The sequence below is a fragment of the Bombina bombina genome, chromosome 2 (assembly GCF_027579735.1).
Source record: "Bombina bombina isolate aBomBom1 chromosome 2, aBomBom1.pri, whole genome shotgun sequence".
NCBI classification, from domain to species: domain Eukaryota; kingdom Metazoa; phylum Chordata; class Amphibia; order Anura; family Bombinatoridae; genus Bombina; species Bombina bombina.
In genome coordinates, this window is record NC_069500.1 from 1,188,907,373 (window position 1) to 1,188,923,637 (window position 16,265).

General features: G+C 35.5%; 1 protein-coding gene across 1 annotated transcript in view; it reads left to right on the forward strand.

Annotated features, from left to right (window-relative positions):
* Positions 1-395: 395 nt before the first annotated feature.
* Positions 396-16,265, forward strand: part of FAM149A (family with sequence similarity 149 member A) — a 383,311-nt gene continuing 367,441 nt past the window's right edge. The window contains exon 1 of the mRNA XM_053703894.1: positions 396-1,006. Within this exon, the coding sequence (XP_053559869.1) occupies positions 396-1,006 (611 nt within the window). The remainder of the gene's footprint in view (positions 1,007-16,265) is intronic.

The following is a 16,265-nucleotide window of genomic DNA, read 5'->3' on the forward strand; positions in this document are numbered from 1 at the left end:
AGGCTGCTTTACTCATCTCCCAGGAGCAGAGACCTACAGTTTTCACACACAGGAAAACAAGTGTTAGTATTTTATGGAACTTTAATGTTTTACGCTGAACACTTTGAGAAATCAGTGATATTTGCTCATGAATTTATGGAGACAATAAGGCTGGACTGAAGGCTGCATTCTTCTGATTCTTAAAGGGTGGGAATTAAGTACAGGCCTTAGAGAATTGTTTGTGCATTCTTCTTATTCAGGGGTGTCCAGTGGTCCTCAAGGATACGTTGTGACTGTATTCCATGGATTCCCAACCCTGTATGGTATCTTGGTGTTGTATTCATTTCACTACTGATTTGCATTTAAATAGTGTTATTCTGTATTCCCTGATCCAGTGAGCTATTTAAGTCAAAGACATGAAGGTGGCAGTTTTGGACTTGGGCACTATATTTGCCAAGATCTTCAAATCTTCAGTATCTCCAGTGAATCCAGGTGCTTCTAACAATCCCTTTTCTCAAGGTTCCCATACAGGGACCTCTGCAAGTACAAATAATTCCTTTGCACAGAAAGCTTCCTTCCTGCTACTCCCAGCACCAGCGTCCCCTCTGTACATTCTGAATTCACCCACTTCTTCTTCATCATCTTTACCTCGGATACCATCTGGCAAAGCTTTGCCATCACACATCAGTGGGTTATCTACACCCAGCAGTCCTGCCCATCAGATTAAACCCCAGCACACAAACCCTGTGGTCAGCAATACGTCTGTGACTCCCCTGCAGCAGCAGAATGAGATGTCATCGGCATCCCCACAACCTAGAGCTACCTCACCTGCTACAAACCTGGTACGTCCATCTCCTTCAAGCACAAATCTAATGAGCCCCACAATGCAGCCTATTAATTCCAGCAGGTCTCCCAGGCTTCATCAAGACACCTCAGCTCCTGCCTGGAACACCAAATCCATGCTCTTCACCTTGCCAGATATTGGGGAGGAGGCCACAGACTATGAAGAAAGTCAGTACAGCCAAGGGTAAGCAAAACCTTTGTCATTTGTGGTGAAAACTATGATCTAAGTGAGGGGTAAATACCATGCAGCAAGCACCATAGTTGTCTTTAAAATATAAATTAATGGTAAAATTATATGTCCATCTATAGTCACCTGCTTAGTATCCTCCTGCAGACACATATCACTACTGTTATTGCTATCTTCATATACTGACTTTACATAGGTATTCCAATTTATTCACATTCAAAGCAACACTGATATAAAATGTACATGGAAAAAAACTGCAGATTACTTTTTCCTATGGCAAACATAGGATATTAAAATTCCATTATATCACTCCCATATTGCTGCTTGAGGGTATAATATTGCTGTCAGAACTGTAATCAGAGCTTTTTTTTAATTTATTTTTATTGTAAAATCTTGTAACACTGACCAAATAATGCAGAACCCTATAACAAGGTATTACCAACAGTTTAAGTTATATATTATGGAAGAAAAGAAACTTGATCAATTTTAATTCAAAATACATGGGTCTGTTAGGAATCTACCTTATATTATTCAGTAAATGCTTAGTTCCACTGGTTTACCTAAATGTGCTATATTATCTTTGCAGAATACATCAGTAGCAATGTGTGCAAGGAATTGCCAGTTGTTACACTATTTAAAAGTTAACATTTTATGTGACCACACATTTTAACTGTATCATTTAGATATGCCTAACACATTCCTGGCTACAAATGCTGCACAAGTAACTGCTTCAAAATGATTTAGTAAACAATGAAGGGGACATGCTCATTGCACAATAAGCAAACACTAGTTCCAGATCATTCAGTTTTTGCATGACAAGTAGAACAAATACATTTTGACTTCCATTCTCTCCATTTAATTACTTGGTGGTTTGGAGACAAAAGCAGTGAACTGCAATGCAATTAATTATTTCCTATGAGTCCATTGGTGTCCCAGTCCCACACATGAGTTTGTTACTTAATCTAGACAAATATTCCCTCATATTTTTGTGCTAGCTTTGATCATATAGTATATTTTCTAGTGTATTTTTACAAGAATATTTTTCACAACAGGATAGGTGTAACATACACTTTTTAGAGACTCTAAGTGTACTTTTCTGAACTCGAAGGGACATAGACATCAGCAATCAACATTAATAATTTAGATAGAGCATAGTGAATTAGCATAAGGAGTTTGTAATTGTATTGAGCATTAATTGTATAAGATTGTTACAAACATTGTTGTAAACATTGCTGCCATAAATTGCTCAAGAACCAGACATGCTTTTCAAAAAGAATCCCAAAGCAGCTGAGAACATTTGACAATAAAAGTAAATTGGAAAGTTGTACAAAATCTGAATTATGAAAGTTTAGTTATGACGTAATGTCCCTTTAAATATACATTTTTAAAAGCTTTATTTATTTCTGACATCAAGAATCCAGTGCTCAGGTCACACATTATGTATAGCTCCTGTCAATTGCTTGCTTCTTGATACATTAAAAAATTATGCGGAATATCTCACTGAAAATAAGGGCCTTGCTTTAAAGGGACATTAAACCATTTGTTTATTTCGTCATTCAGACAGAGCATCTGATTGTAAACAACTTTTCAATTTACTTCTATTATTTAATTTGTTTTGCTCTCTTGGTATCCTTTGTTGAAAAGCATACCTAAGTAGGCTCAGGAGCTGCTGATTGCTGTCTGCACATATATGCCTCATGTTATTAGCTCACACACGTGCATTGCCGTTTCTTCAGTAAAGGCTAACAAGAGAATGAAGCAAATTAGATAATAGAAGTAAAGTAGAAAGTTGATTAACATTGCACGTTCTATCTGAATCTTTAAAGAAAAAAAGTGAGTTTCATGCTCCTTTAAAAAAATGAACACATGGGTCACCTGAAACTGAGGGTAAAGGACATGGTTCTTTCGTGTTTTTGCAAAAACTTTTCAAATTTCTTTCTGTATCAAATGTGGTTTGCTCTCTTGATATCCGTATTTGAAGAACATATCTTAGTAGGCTCAGGAGCAGTAATGCACTATTAAGAACTAGATGCTGATTGGTGGCTTCACAAATATGCCTTTTGTCACCTGCACACCTGATATAACTAGCTATCTCCCAGTAGTGCACTGTTGTTCCTTTAACAAAGGATACCAAAAGAATGCAACAAATTTGATAATAGAAGATCATTTGGATTATATGATCCTATTGTTGCTGACTGATGTCATAACAATAGTGATTTTACATGATAGAGTCACTAGTGATTCAGTCTTTTTAACATCTAAAGAACAAAGAACAGAACAGACCGTTATTCAAGTTAAATTTGAGTTACCACATATGGTAACTCTTGCACTAATCTTATATCTTAATATTTCTTTATAGTATTCTTCATTCAACTGTTAATTGATTAAACAATGTTTTAATGGCCATTAAACACTTGATGTTATTGATCCACGTTATACCCAATTTATGAAAAGTTTGTGGACATTCTGTAAATAAAAAAATAATATTTGCAAACCTGATATCATTGTAATATGTTATTGTAATTCACCAAGAAAATTTTAATGCCAGAAACTTAAGTTGTAACTTTGAGAAAAAAAGCCAGAAAATACTTGGCTTAAAAGGAGACAATAGATTTCTAAACATGCAGTTAAAAGTTGTCCTATTTTTTTATTTACCTTTCTCTAAAGTACCTTTGAGCACACAGTCCTGGAGTTTTTTTTAACTTTGGTTATACCATTTGTCTTCAGAATAAGAAGCTTCCCCATAGATTATATCCAGAGTAAATTTGTTGCATTCTGTTTTTGATAATCCATAGGCTCTAACTTCATAGTTATAGGAAATAAATTGTCAAAGACAGGTCTATACCACCCCTCTTAACCTGCCTAGACTGGTTTAATTTTTTAGCAGTTTAGGGCCTTAAAGGGACAGTTCACCCAAAAAAAATCTCCCATTTAAATTATTCCCAATTATCCTTTTAACCTGCTAGAGTGTATTAAATTGGTTACAAGTAGCTCCTTTACTCCTATTTCAGCATTTGAAATAACTGATTTAGCCTGTGGTATCGCCACCTATACTGAACAAATTAATACTGGAGTATAGGCTATTGAATAGTCTAAGTATACACAGCCAGCAGAAGAGATTACACTATCAGTGGGATGCAGGATAATTAAGTATTAAAATGATAATTTTCCATTGTTCTCTCTATGTATTGAGCTTTGGTGTTCCAGCCAAATAAAAGATAAGGAAGCAAGTCTGTTTACACAAACTTAGAACATAATGAGATCTGATATCACCTTTAAGTTCAACCCATTGTAATAGGCAGTGGTTTAAAAGCACAAAATCAGCTACTTCATATACACAAATAAGCATGAAAATGGAATTTCTCAAATATTTTATACTCTGCAGTTGGTATAACAAGTCATTTAAAATACATTAATGGAAAAACAATTTTATAGTGTACTGTCCCTTTAAGCTTCATCTATGTGAATCCCCAATGCTGCATTCAAGCATTGTTTGAGAAAGCTGAAACAGCACAGGATAGGCTTTAAATGCCAAATGTACATCCCTAATTTGTATATTGTTATACCTTGTATGCTGAAGCTAAACAATACAGATTATGGTAACACAAATACAGTGGCAAGCCCCCAAGTCCAGATTAACCCCTACAAAATGCTTTGCAGACACAGTGTTAAAAAAAATTTCAGCAAAGATCTTTGACAAAAGAAGTCAGGTTACGGTATCTATTCCATATTCTCAGTGCTTCCTGAGATGTTCATGCATTTGGAAATTTAGGATGTATGTCTGTAAAAAAAAGTCTTCAACAAAAACTGAACCTGCGACGCTTGCAATATGAGTGTCAGTCTAGCCAATAATCTATACTGAATCATGATAGTCTTCAGCAGTCTTACATTATGTAGTAATTGCACATAGACATTTAGATATAATGGACTAAATCTATAAAGCTGCAGCTTTTTTTTGGCTCTGCGTAGAGCAGGTTGGCATAAGCGAGCCTGCTGCCACATATTTAAGAAGCAAAAACTACTTTTTTTCCCTCTATACCACATTGGAGGTGGCGAGATAAATCACCCCGACACTTGCTTTTTCGGGGTAATTGAGAATCCTCTTGTGCAATGTAAAATTTTGCTGTGCTATGCAACATCGCTAGTAGTGAGTGCAGTAGGACACGTTTACTACTTGTGAACCTGTCCTACTACATGGATAGTAAATCTAGCCCTTAGTCTATATTATACATAGGCTAAGTATGGTCAAAAATATATGGTGTATCTAAAGATTTGTTATTGCTTAAACTTTGCAAATAAATCAGTTTTAACCTGTTCTCTATCTACTGTTTATAAAATATATACATCCCTAAGGTTAGAGGTGCTAATTTCAAACCAAAAGCTAATTATTATCTCCCCAAATGTTAAAAATTTGCACACACATATTTATAATCCATATAATTTATCAAATAGTTCACCACTAATATCTATCTATCTATCCTATCTATCTATCTCGCTCGGAAACAAGGGCCATTCGGCCCTTGTTAAATCGACTCCTAAATATCTTTTTGTGTTGGTGTCTTTTCTCATGTGCTGTACACATATATATTATAGAGTAGAGATTAGTGAAGTCATGGTGTAAAAATTATATTATTATAATTATATAACTGCATGCCCAAAGTATCATGAAAAGTGTGGTACTTCCTCATTATGGAGCCTATGTTTGGTAAGAATGCTGCCCATTTAATTAATTTAGGGGTTTTTTTTTTTTTTTTATCTGTAGCAGAGGTTTGGTGGGTATTACTATGGACTTATTGCTGCCTATGATTCCGTGTGTATTTGCATATCTATAATAAATTAGACAAACACTTGAAGAGGAAATGCACTGTGAGCTGACTTTCTCCCCAACCAACATGGCTAATATGTGTATTGTTCATGCATATTATATTTTCACAAATTCTTGTACAAGTTAGAGTTAAGTTAAGTTAAATTTATAACAAACACAAGAGCAAAATAAACTTGACTAGATAAATAGATGGATGGAAAAATATATATATAGATATAAATGTATGATCAATACTCAAAACAAAAAACTCAGCTAAGTACAAAATCACGGTAAAAGTTGTCAAGTCCTGCAACAGCAATTATAATTATAACCCTAGTGATTGACTCTAAGGGATAGATTTACCAATGTCTGTCCGACATGATATGCTGTAGCGTATCATGTCCGACAGACATCACTGAAAGCCGACAGCATACGCTGTCGGCATTTATCATTGCACAAGTTGTTCACCAGAACTGCTTGTGCAATGCCACCCCCTGCAGATTCACGGCCAACAGGAGGTGTCAATCAGCCCGATCGAATAGGATCAGGCAGATTGAAGACCACAGCCTCAGAGGCAGCTGACAAGTTATGGAGCAGCGATCTTTAGACTAAAGGCTCGCATGGAAACAAGGGCCCTTCGGCCCTTGTTAAATCGACTCCTAAATATCTTTTTGTGTTGGTGTCTTTTCTCATGTGCTGTACACATTCTTAAAGACAACAGATAAAACATAATCTCATTAGTGTCAGCTGACTGATAAATGCACTAGCATGGACGATGGAGTTCTGAACTTGACAGACAGCAATTTGAGGCTTCAGTGCTTATTACCCATTCAACAGCACAGTAAAATGTGCATTTGCAGCTGTGAAATCGTTATTAAAATAAATGTTATCTAAACATAAAACTTTTTTGCAGCATTTAATTGGCAGCTCTTTCTATTCAAGTATTAACTGCAGTAAATAGGAAAGGGACACTAAAGTCAACATTTAACCTTTTTGATTCAGAACATACAATTTTAAACAACTTTCTAATTTACTTATATTTTACTTTGTTCTCTTGGTATTCTTTATTAAATAGTACACCTAGGTAGGCTCAGGAGCTATTGGGTGATTGGTAACTGCACATATATGCTATTGTCGTTGGCTCACCAGATGTGTTCAACTAGGTCTTAGTAGTGCATTGCTGCTCATGTAGGTGAACTCTTCAGCCAAGGATACCAAGAGAATAGAACACATTTATTAATAGAAGTAAATTGGAAACCCAGAGGCTGAACTGTTTCCACTTTCTGCAGCAAGAGTTTTTATTTCTGCAGGTCATTTTGAAATGAAATTTTAAATTAGCAGTTACACTAAAACACCAGCACAGCTGCAATGTGTTAATTAACCGGAGAATAAGGCAATTTTTAAGTTTGTAAAATTGTTGATAATTGCACTGCAAATTAGCTGCAGGGAAAAAAAGACATTTAGTTAAGTTTTTAATAAAAAGTGCATTGCTCACAATAACATCTTACATTCAGAGGACACAGCTTTGCAGATCAGAAAAGGCAGGAGGTGGGTTGAAAAAATCCCTGAGAGCCAGTGATCAATCATTGCGCTGATGCTTTGCAGCGCTGCTCTGTATTTGACTGTTCTTTGCTCTGGCTGCACTGTGTTATGGAAAGCTTACACAGTGCAGACAAGAATAGTGCTGTTTGAAGAGAACAGCCTGATGTAGCGCAGCACTACAAAGCAAAAGCTCTAACAGTTCCTGCTTAAGTCCTGTTCTTTCTGGAGAAATGGAGCATTTTCTGTGAGGACATCTCAGATCACAGCATGTTCTGCCTTGGGGTACCTAATACAGGCAACAGATTCCAACCAAGGTGGAAATAGAGTGCTCTGATGGAGTTTGAAACCAGCAAAAAGTTTATCACTAGGACTAATATATTGGAAGGTATGGACTTATTATGAAATCTTCCAAGCAGACGTATTATTCTTTAGTTGTAAAATTAGCTATATCTAGAAATACAGTGCAGTTAAAGGGACAGGGTACTGAAAAAAACTTTCTTCTATAATGTGTTCCCAATAATCAATTTTACCTGCTTTAGTGTGTTAAACTGTTTCCAGATAGCGAATTTACTTTCATTTTTGTCATTTGAGATAGCTGTTTATGGCTGTTGTATCCCCACAAATACTGAAAATTTTAATTCTTAAACTGATGGTAATTCCAAGCGTTTAAACAAACGCTAGGCTTTACCATCACTAAAAATCAAGGGGAGTTTCATTCATCATCATTGATGGATGAACACTGTACCCAAAAATGTTCTTTTGTGATTCAGATTGAGCATGAAATTTTAAGCAACTTTCTAATTTACTCCTATTATCAAATTTTCTTCATTATCTTGGTATCTTTATTTGAAATGCAAGAATGTAAGTTTAGATGCCGGCCCATTTTTGGTGAACAAAATGGGTTGTCCTTGCTGATTGGTGGATAAGTTCATCCACCAATAAAAAAGTGCTGTCCAGAGTACTGAAACCAAAAAAAAACTTAGATGCCTTCTTTTTCAAATAATGATAGCAAGAGAACGAAGAAAAATTGATAATAGGAGTAAATTAGAAAGTTGCTTAAAATTGCATGCTCTTTCTGAATTACAAAAGAAAAAATTTGGGTACAGTGTCCCTTTAAGTTATGGTTATAGACAATACATGTAAACAAAAAGGTTTAGAAAAAAATAAAACTCACAGTGGGGAGTTTGGACAGAGAGATACTAAAATGATAATTTACCACTGTTATCTCTAGGGAGCCGATTCTCTATAGCTCTCTGGGCTGGTGAGATTCTATAAGAATGCTCGCCAGTCAGTGGCGTATTTAGGTTTTGTGCTGTCCTAGGCACTCAAAATCCCCCCCCCCCCCCCAAAAAAAAAAAAAAAGGTTTTAGGCCTTTTTTCCCCTTAATATTTTTTGGGGTCAGTGTGTAAAAATTTTTGTTTGTTTTTTTTTTTTTATAACAATTCAAAAGAAAATGGGCTAGCAAAACACTTGCATACAGGTGGGTTGAATTGCATGCATCTCGTACCATTTTCTCCCTGAGAGAAGGGAGAGAAAAGAAGGAGAAGGGAGAAAAGGGAGGGAAAGGAAAGAAGGGAGAGGGAGAGGGAGAGAGAGAGAGAGAGAGAGAGAGAGAGAGAGAGAGAGAGAAGAGAAGAGAAAAGTGGGGAGGGAGATGAGAAAAGGGGAGGGAAAAAATGGAGTGAAAGAAGGGAGCAAGGGAGAGAGTTGAGTGAAAGAAGGGAGGGAATTGAGAGAAAGAAGGGAGGGACGGAGGAAAAGAAAGAAGGGAGGGAGTTGAGGGAGGGAGGGAGTGAGTTGCGGGAGGAAGGGAGTTGAGGGAGGAAGGAAGGGAGAAAGGGAAAGAAGAGAGAGAAGAGGAAGGGAGGGAAAGAAGGATACACTTTCAAACAATAACTGCCCTTCACATGCAACAACATAAAGTAATTACCATCATTCAAGTAATGAAACTTTTTAAGTGTCCGTTTACTATTTACTCTGTGGGTTCATGAAGGAAGAGAAACTAGCTAAGTTTATGATTAGACATCACAAGCTGATCTAAGCAGTGCACAGACGCATCCGTTCTGTTAGTTACTAAGACCTGCAATAAGCACTGCGCTCGCAGACTCACAGCTGACATGGGGAGGCAGCATATCAGCACAAGGTCTTCTCCTCCAGCCTCACCTTGGAAACATATCCCCTGGCAAGTTTCTCACCAAGAACGCTTCCACTGCAAAAATGCCGGAGGCTCTAAATGAAGCAATGGTTTAAAGGAGCACTGCCTGTGAAGAGCGACCTTAATCAGCGCAAGTGCCTTGTCTTCTCTGTAAGAGCCTGCACTTTATCGCTCACTGTACTGTGTGCTGGCTTTTAGAGAGAAGATTGGGCAGATGTGCTGCCCCTCCCAAATCTGCTGCCTTAGGCACCGGCCTTGTTGGCCTAGGCCATAATACACCACTGTCGCCAATGCTTCTATTTCCCTGGCTGAAGTCTATAAAGCCAATTTTTACACTGAAAACAGGGTGTCTCACTAAGAGGTGTATACTGCATTTTCTTATAGGAAGGAGATTCATACATTATAAAAGTGCACAATAATTCCTAATTTAAAAATCATAGAAAACCATTAATTGAACCATACACAAATAATATGCTGGAAAAAATTGTATTTTTAAAGTGAATCAAATATCGTAAAACAAAATTTTTCACCAAGAAGCGTATGTTATCAAAAATGTAAAATTTGTATGTAAATTACGCATAAATAATCATATTAAATATGCACAGTGTAAATCCTAATTTAAGTACACTGGATATGCAAACAAAATATGGACATTTGTACTTATAAATACAAAAGACAAAGCGTAATTGTTACTTTTGCAAAAAATAGTCTGAACATTGGTGTTCCTTGGGCGTATGTGAAATTGCCTCTCTAATCCAAGCGTAATTCTGTAAATACTTTCTCAATGCAGTTTTCACTGTTTTTTATTACCTGCTAGAAGGGGGCGAGCTTTTCTGAAAACACTCAAAATACTGAATACCCTAATAGAAAATCATGAACATGAAAATAGAAGTGAATGTAAGATACTATACGCAGAAAGGAGTGTAATGTGATGTATATTGGCTGCAGGATTTCATTTTAAAGTGCCCCTCCTGCTCCCTGCTAACTTTATTCTATGGAGCGAATTGTCCCTTTTCCGTCGAGCTGCATTACTTTATATAGGAGCCATCTTGCTACTCACAGGGACTGCCCTTTTTACACAATAATTCCACTGTAGCAGCCCCTGCAATGCTCAGTGGGAAAAAACACCTCTGATCTGGAGAGATTTAGAGAATAGGTTCAGAAGTACTGGTCTCACTGTTTATATTAAAAAAGATAAGAAGGGTTGTGTGTAACTATAAAGAGATAAGCTAATGAGGACTGCTCTCCCTGCAAGTTTAGGCATTTGGGTAGTGGTTTCAATTAAAAGGAACAGATATTTCATACACAAAAAAATAAAGGAGGGATTTCACATATGTTTCATACTCTGCAGCAGGTATAAGAAGTCAGTGGAAACACAATAAAGGGAAATTAATTTTACAGTATATTGTCCCGGAAAGCCAATCTATACAAGTTTGGAACACATGATTAGATTAAGTTTTGATGTTTCAAATCATTAATCTATAAGAATTCACATGCTAGATAAAAACAATGCCATCAATTCATTATATACATTCGCTCACTATGGGTAAATAGGTGGTCTAATTGCCATATTTTAATTATTATTAGACTTGTAGGTCAGGTAAAGAATGGAGAGCAAGTATGAGAATATCATATCATATTTGGTATTTATGTGTATATGTATATTTACATGTGCTGAAGCAGTGGATGAATAAAATATAAGTCTTAACCTTGAGATTAACACAACCTTGCTGGGACCATAAGCAGTCTCTATTCTTTAAAAAGAAAGTATATAGCTTTGCTAAGTAATCAGGGGCTATACAGTCCCAGAATTTGCACAACAATGAGTCTGTAAATAAATGTATTATGCTTCAAAATTGAAGTATATTGATCCCACTTTTAAACTTCAGTTAATATTTATGTTTGGACTCATTTGAAGATAAAACTAAATTCTATAATTTAGTTGTTTAGCCTTAAACATTCTGTGCCATTTCTTGCCTTTATGTTTCTGGTATAAATGAGATGTTTGAGTCTTGTTTTTTATACTCAATCTCCTGTCAACAACGTTTGGAACATTAGTCTACAATGTTACTATTCTTATTTGCATGTCCAAATGGCAGCAGTTTAATTAATGTTTCTGGTTTTAGGTTTGCACTGTGTAACTGATATTTGTTTATCATTTGGCTTAGTAAAGTGACCCTTTAGAACAAGATTTATCAGTCTGTGAGTGGACAGAATTCACATGTTGTGAACCTATCCGCATTTGATCACAGATTGTGGGGCCACAAGAATTAGTGATTTGCCACACAAGTAGTCAGAAAACCCAGAGATAGATATGCTGTGGTGTGTGGCTAGATGAGTAATCAGAAAGTGAAATACATTGATCTACAGAAGAAATATTGAAAACCATCACACACACTCAACAGAAGACCCAATAGTAACACAACCTAATGATAGAACCTTATCAGTCTCTGAGTTTGATCATTCTGATCATCTAACTAGAGGAAAAAATATCCCTCTTCGTTAAATTCAGAACAAGAAAGTCAAATTGTAAATTACTCTCTATGGACACATTAATGATAATTTATTGTATTTGTTTATTTTTGCTAAGTAGCTATTAATGTATTGTTTGGTTTTGTTCTTATTTATTGAAACATAAGAAAATGTTGAGTATGGCAACTGTCTTTGGTGGTCATATGCAGGCTTCCTTTCCCTAGGGAACTGTTGGAAGTTGAGTGTTGAGAATGAGTAGAGAATTAACAAGACAAGAAGGAGAGCAAAACAGGTTCTCTTTCAGTTATTTTTTTTATTTTAAGAATACTAATTTTCTGCTGAGGCTGCAAAGAATCCCACTAAACAAGGAAGGGTGTTTTTTTTCTTTAGGTGCTGCTAAAAACCCTTTAAATAAATTTAGCAAGTGAAGATCTGATATATTCCGAGATCTTGAAGAGCAGTAAAAATGATTTTGTAATAATAAGTGCAGTTTTTTGCTCTGCAATTAGTTTATGTAAGATTAAAGTGGAAAATAATAATACTTTTAACTTATAAATAGAAAAGATTTTTAAAAAGTACTATTAGTATTGAGATAATATACATATCTATTGAGTGAACACTTGACCTTTGTCCTTATATAAATTTGAAAAGAAGAATGGATATCATTAAAGAACATACTTAAGACAGAGCCAAAGGTCACTGCTCAATAATTAATATTCCTTCTTTGACATGGAAATAGCTAATTAAAAATGCTGAAGGAGCGGTGTCGTTTTTCTTCAGTCGCCTAATATCAAATTGCTTCTTCAATGTCTTAAGCTTTACTGGGAAGACAATCCAGGTATTTGTAGTGTGAATAAAATATTTGCCTGGCACAGAACATACAAAAAGAAAATTAGTGCAAGCTAATTATCTGGCTAAACGAACATCAAAAACCAAAAGTTACAAATAGTGCTGTTTTAATTACTTATTTCAAATTACACACTGCATATTCTTTACTAGACATTTTAAATCAATGCTATTTTTATAAATATGTTTATACACCTACTACAAATAAGCAAAATGTGCACAAATATGTATGACCTGCAATTTGTGTAATTGATTGAATAGCAAGAATCACTTCCTTAAATCTTAATATTGTAATACAGCTGCACAAAAATGCAATGATTTATGATGTAATTTCTCAAGCTTCTGGTTGGCATCAGACATATAACTTGACATTGTAAACGGTGATTTGAAGCAGCATTCTGTACATTGTATGCCCATAATTTAGTATTGTTACTTTCATAATATTTGCCTTGCACAGTCCATATTTAGATATCCTGACAGCCACCATCTTGAGTATAAATTTATACTAAAATCCTACTTCCCAAACTTTATTTTTCTTACCCAGATCCAAGGAGTCTTGGGGACTGAGAGAGCAGTTGAGTGTAGGAGGAGTCTGAGAGATCAGTAGACATGGCTGGGCAGTCTTAGGGGTTGTAGTAGAATGTTATGTGTATATTGTGCTGATACAAATGTAGTTATGGAACTGTTTGCTATGAGTATCAGGAAGACAAAGGGTAGATCTAATGTAGGAGGATGCTCTGCAAGTGCACTATAAAGAAATCTGCTTGACCCACAGTTTAACCAGAGAGAAAAGGAGTGGGACACTGAACCCTGTGGGCTAGATTACAAGTGCAGCGCAAACGGTTTTGCAATCCATTTTCAATCCGCTGATATTACACGTTCAGCGCAATTGCCTCTTACGCTTTAATCCTTACCGCGATCTAAGAGCTGGTGTAAACTGGTTTCCAAAATTAAAAAATGTCACAAAGCACATCAAAAATACATTACAGAGTACACTTACATCCATAAATAAACTATTAATCCTTAAACCATCACCCCCACATTGCAAAGTACCTAATTAAACTATTAACCCCTAAACCACCAGCCCCTACATCACAGCAACTAAATAAACTATTAACCTCTAAACTGCCATCTCCCCCACATTGCAAAGTTATAAACTAATATCTAAACCCCCTAACCTAACACCCCTAACTTAACCCAAATTAAAATACCCCTAAATTAACTAAAAAAAACTACCTTAAAATAAAAACCTGTAAAATCAAATAAAAACCTAATCTTACCTTTAAAAAAAAAACTAACATTACACAAAAAAACCTACCATTACAAAAAATAATAAAAACCTACCATTTACAAACATTTAAAAAACCTACCATACTAAAAGAAACTAACATTACAGAAATAAAAAACAAAATTATCCAAAATTAAAAAAATGTATCCTATTCTAATACCCCTTAAAAAAACAAAAAACAACAAACCTATAATAAAATAAAATCCCTATTCTAAAAATAAACTACCAGTAGCCCTTAAAGGGCCTTTTGTAGGGCATTGCCCTTATCCAATCTGCTCTTTTGCTTTAAAAAACACTAACCTCTTAACATTACAACCCCCATACCCCCAACCCCCCAAAATAAAAAAAAACCAAAATTACCCATTTCCCCTAAAAGGGCATTTGGATGGGTATTAAGGATTAAAATACAATAAGTGTTATTGCATTGTCTTTTTATTATGCACTAGTTAATTATGCAATTCTACTTCTATTTAGAGGTCCTTTAAATGGTCATGAAACTAAAATTCTTTCTTTAGTGATTCATAAATAGCTTGCAATTCTAAACAACATTCCAATTTACTTCTACTATCCAATTTGTTTCATTTTATTGGTATCCTTTGTTTAAAAGCATACCTAGGTAGGCTCAGGAGCAGCAATGCACCACTGGGAGCTAGCTGCTGATTGGTAGCTGCATGTACAGCCCTCTTGTCATTGGCTCCCAATAGTGTATTAGTGTATACACTAAAAGTATGGTATATAAACTTCAATTGAGCAGTTTGCAACAAATAATGTTTAAAGGGACAGTCAAGTCCCAAAAAAATGTTCATGATCCAAATAGTGCGTGCAATTTTAAATAACTTTCCAATTTACTTTTAACACCAATGTTGCTGGGAAGATCCTGCTAAGAAAATATCTTTGAAATGAATTGTACTCTTCTTAAGGTGAAGTATAAGTTCCTCTTCACACTGTTGTGTACATGTTTCCTGTTCCTCTTTTGAAATTTCATTCCAGACTAATTTTATCTTTTAAAATTAAAATAAAATATTTGATATATTTAAAATTCTAATTACTTAAGCATGTTGATGTTTTATTTAAAAATTGATGCAATTCACTTAAAGGGACAGTCTACTCCAGAATTGTTTAAAAAGATAGATAATCCCTTTATTACTCATTCCCCTGTTTTGCATAACCAATACTGTTATATTAATATACTTGTTACCACTATGATTACCTTGTATCTAAGCCTTTGCAGACTGCCCCCTTATTTCAGTTATTTTGACAGACTTGCATTTAGCCAATTAGTGCCCTCTCATTTGTAACTCCACGGGCGTGGTCACAATGTTATCTATATGGTACACATGAAATTACGCCCTCTAGCTGTGAAAAACGGCCAAATGCATTGAAATAAGGGGCGGATATGAGCCTACCTAGGTTTATCTTTCAACAAAGAATGCCAAGAGAACAAAGCAAATTTGATGATAAAAGTGAATTGGAAAGTTGTTTAAAATTGCATTCCCTATTTGAATCGTGAACGTTTAATTTTGACTAGACTGTCCCTTTAATCAAGAATTTTATTGTATTGTTCACCATTAAATATTTTCTCACTAATCATTAAATATATTAGGGTACATTTATCATTGATCAGAAGGTTCACATGTAGTGAACCTCACTGTCTGATATGGAAATACTGATCACCTGTTCCACTGCACACCATACTGTTTTTAGTGGAGGGATAAAAGGTCTATTGCAGATCCCCTATCCCCCCTCTAATTTAGTTAGAGACAACCCCCTTCTTTTGAATGAGTGCACACATGCCCTTCTAATTGCAGATGATCACCATTGTAGTGGTGATAGCCTTTCCCAACTAGGCACCATAAGATGTTTGATAAGTGGGGGGACACTTTTAGAGCCCTGATCAACCCTTCATAAAACATAGGTACATTTTGAAAATAGCTGAACCCTCTCTCATATCCCTGTCATGATTAAATTGTTTCAATCAAATTTAAATCAATTACCTTATGTACTTTTACTGTATGAAGAGGGGTGGAAGTGGACCCTAGCACTAAAATGGAGGTGATTCTATTTTAAAAAGGTTTATCTTTATAGACCTAATACTTAGCTGTATAAAATGCAGTATCTGTTCCCTGCTTTTTGTGACTTGCAAGCCAT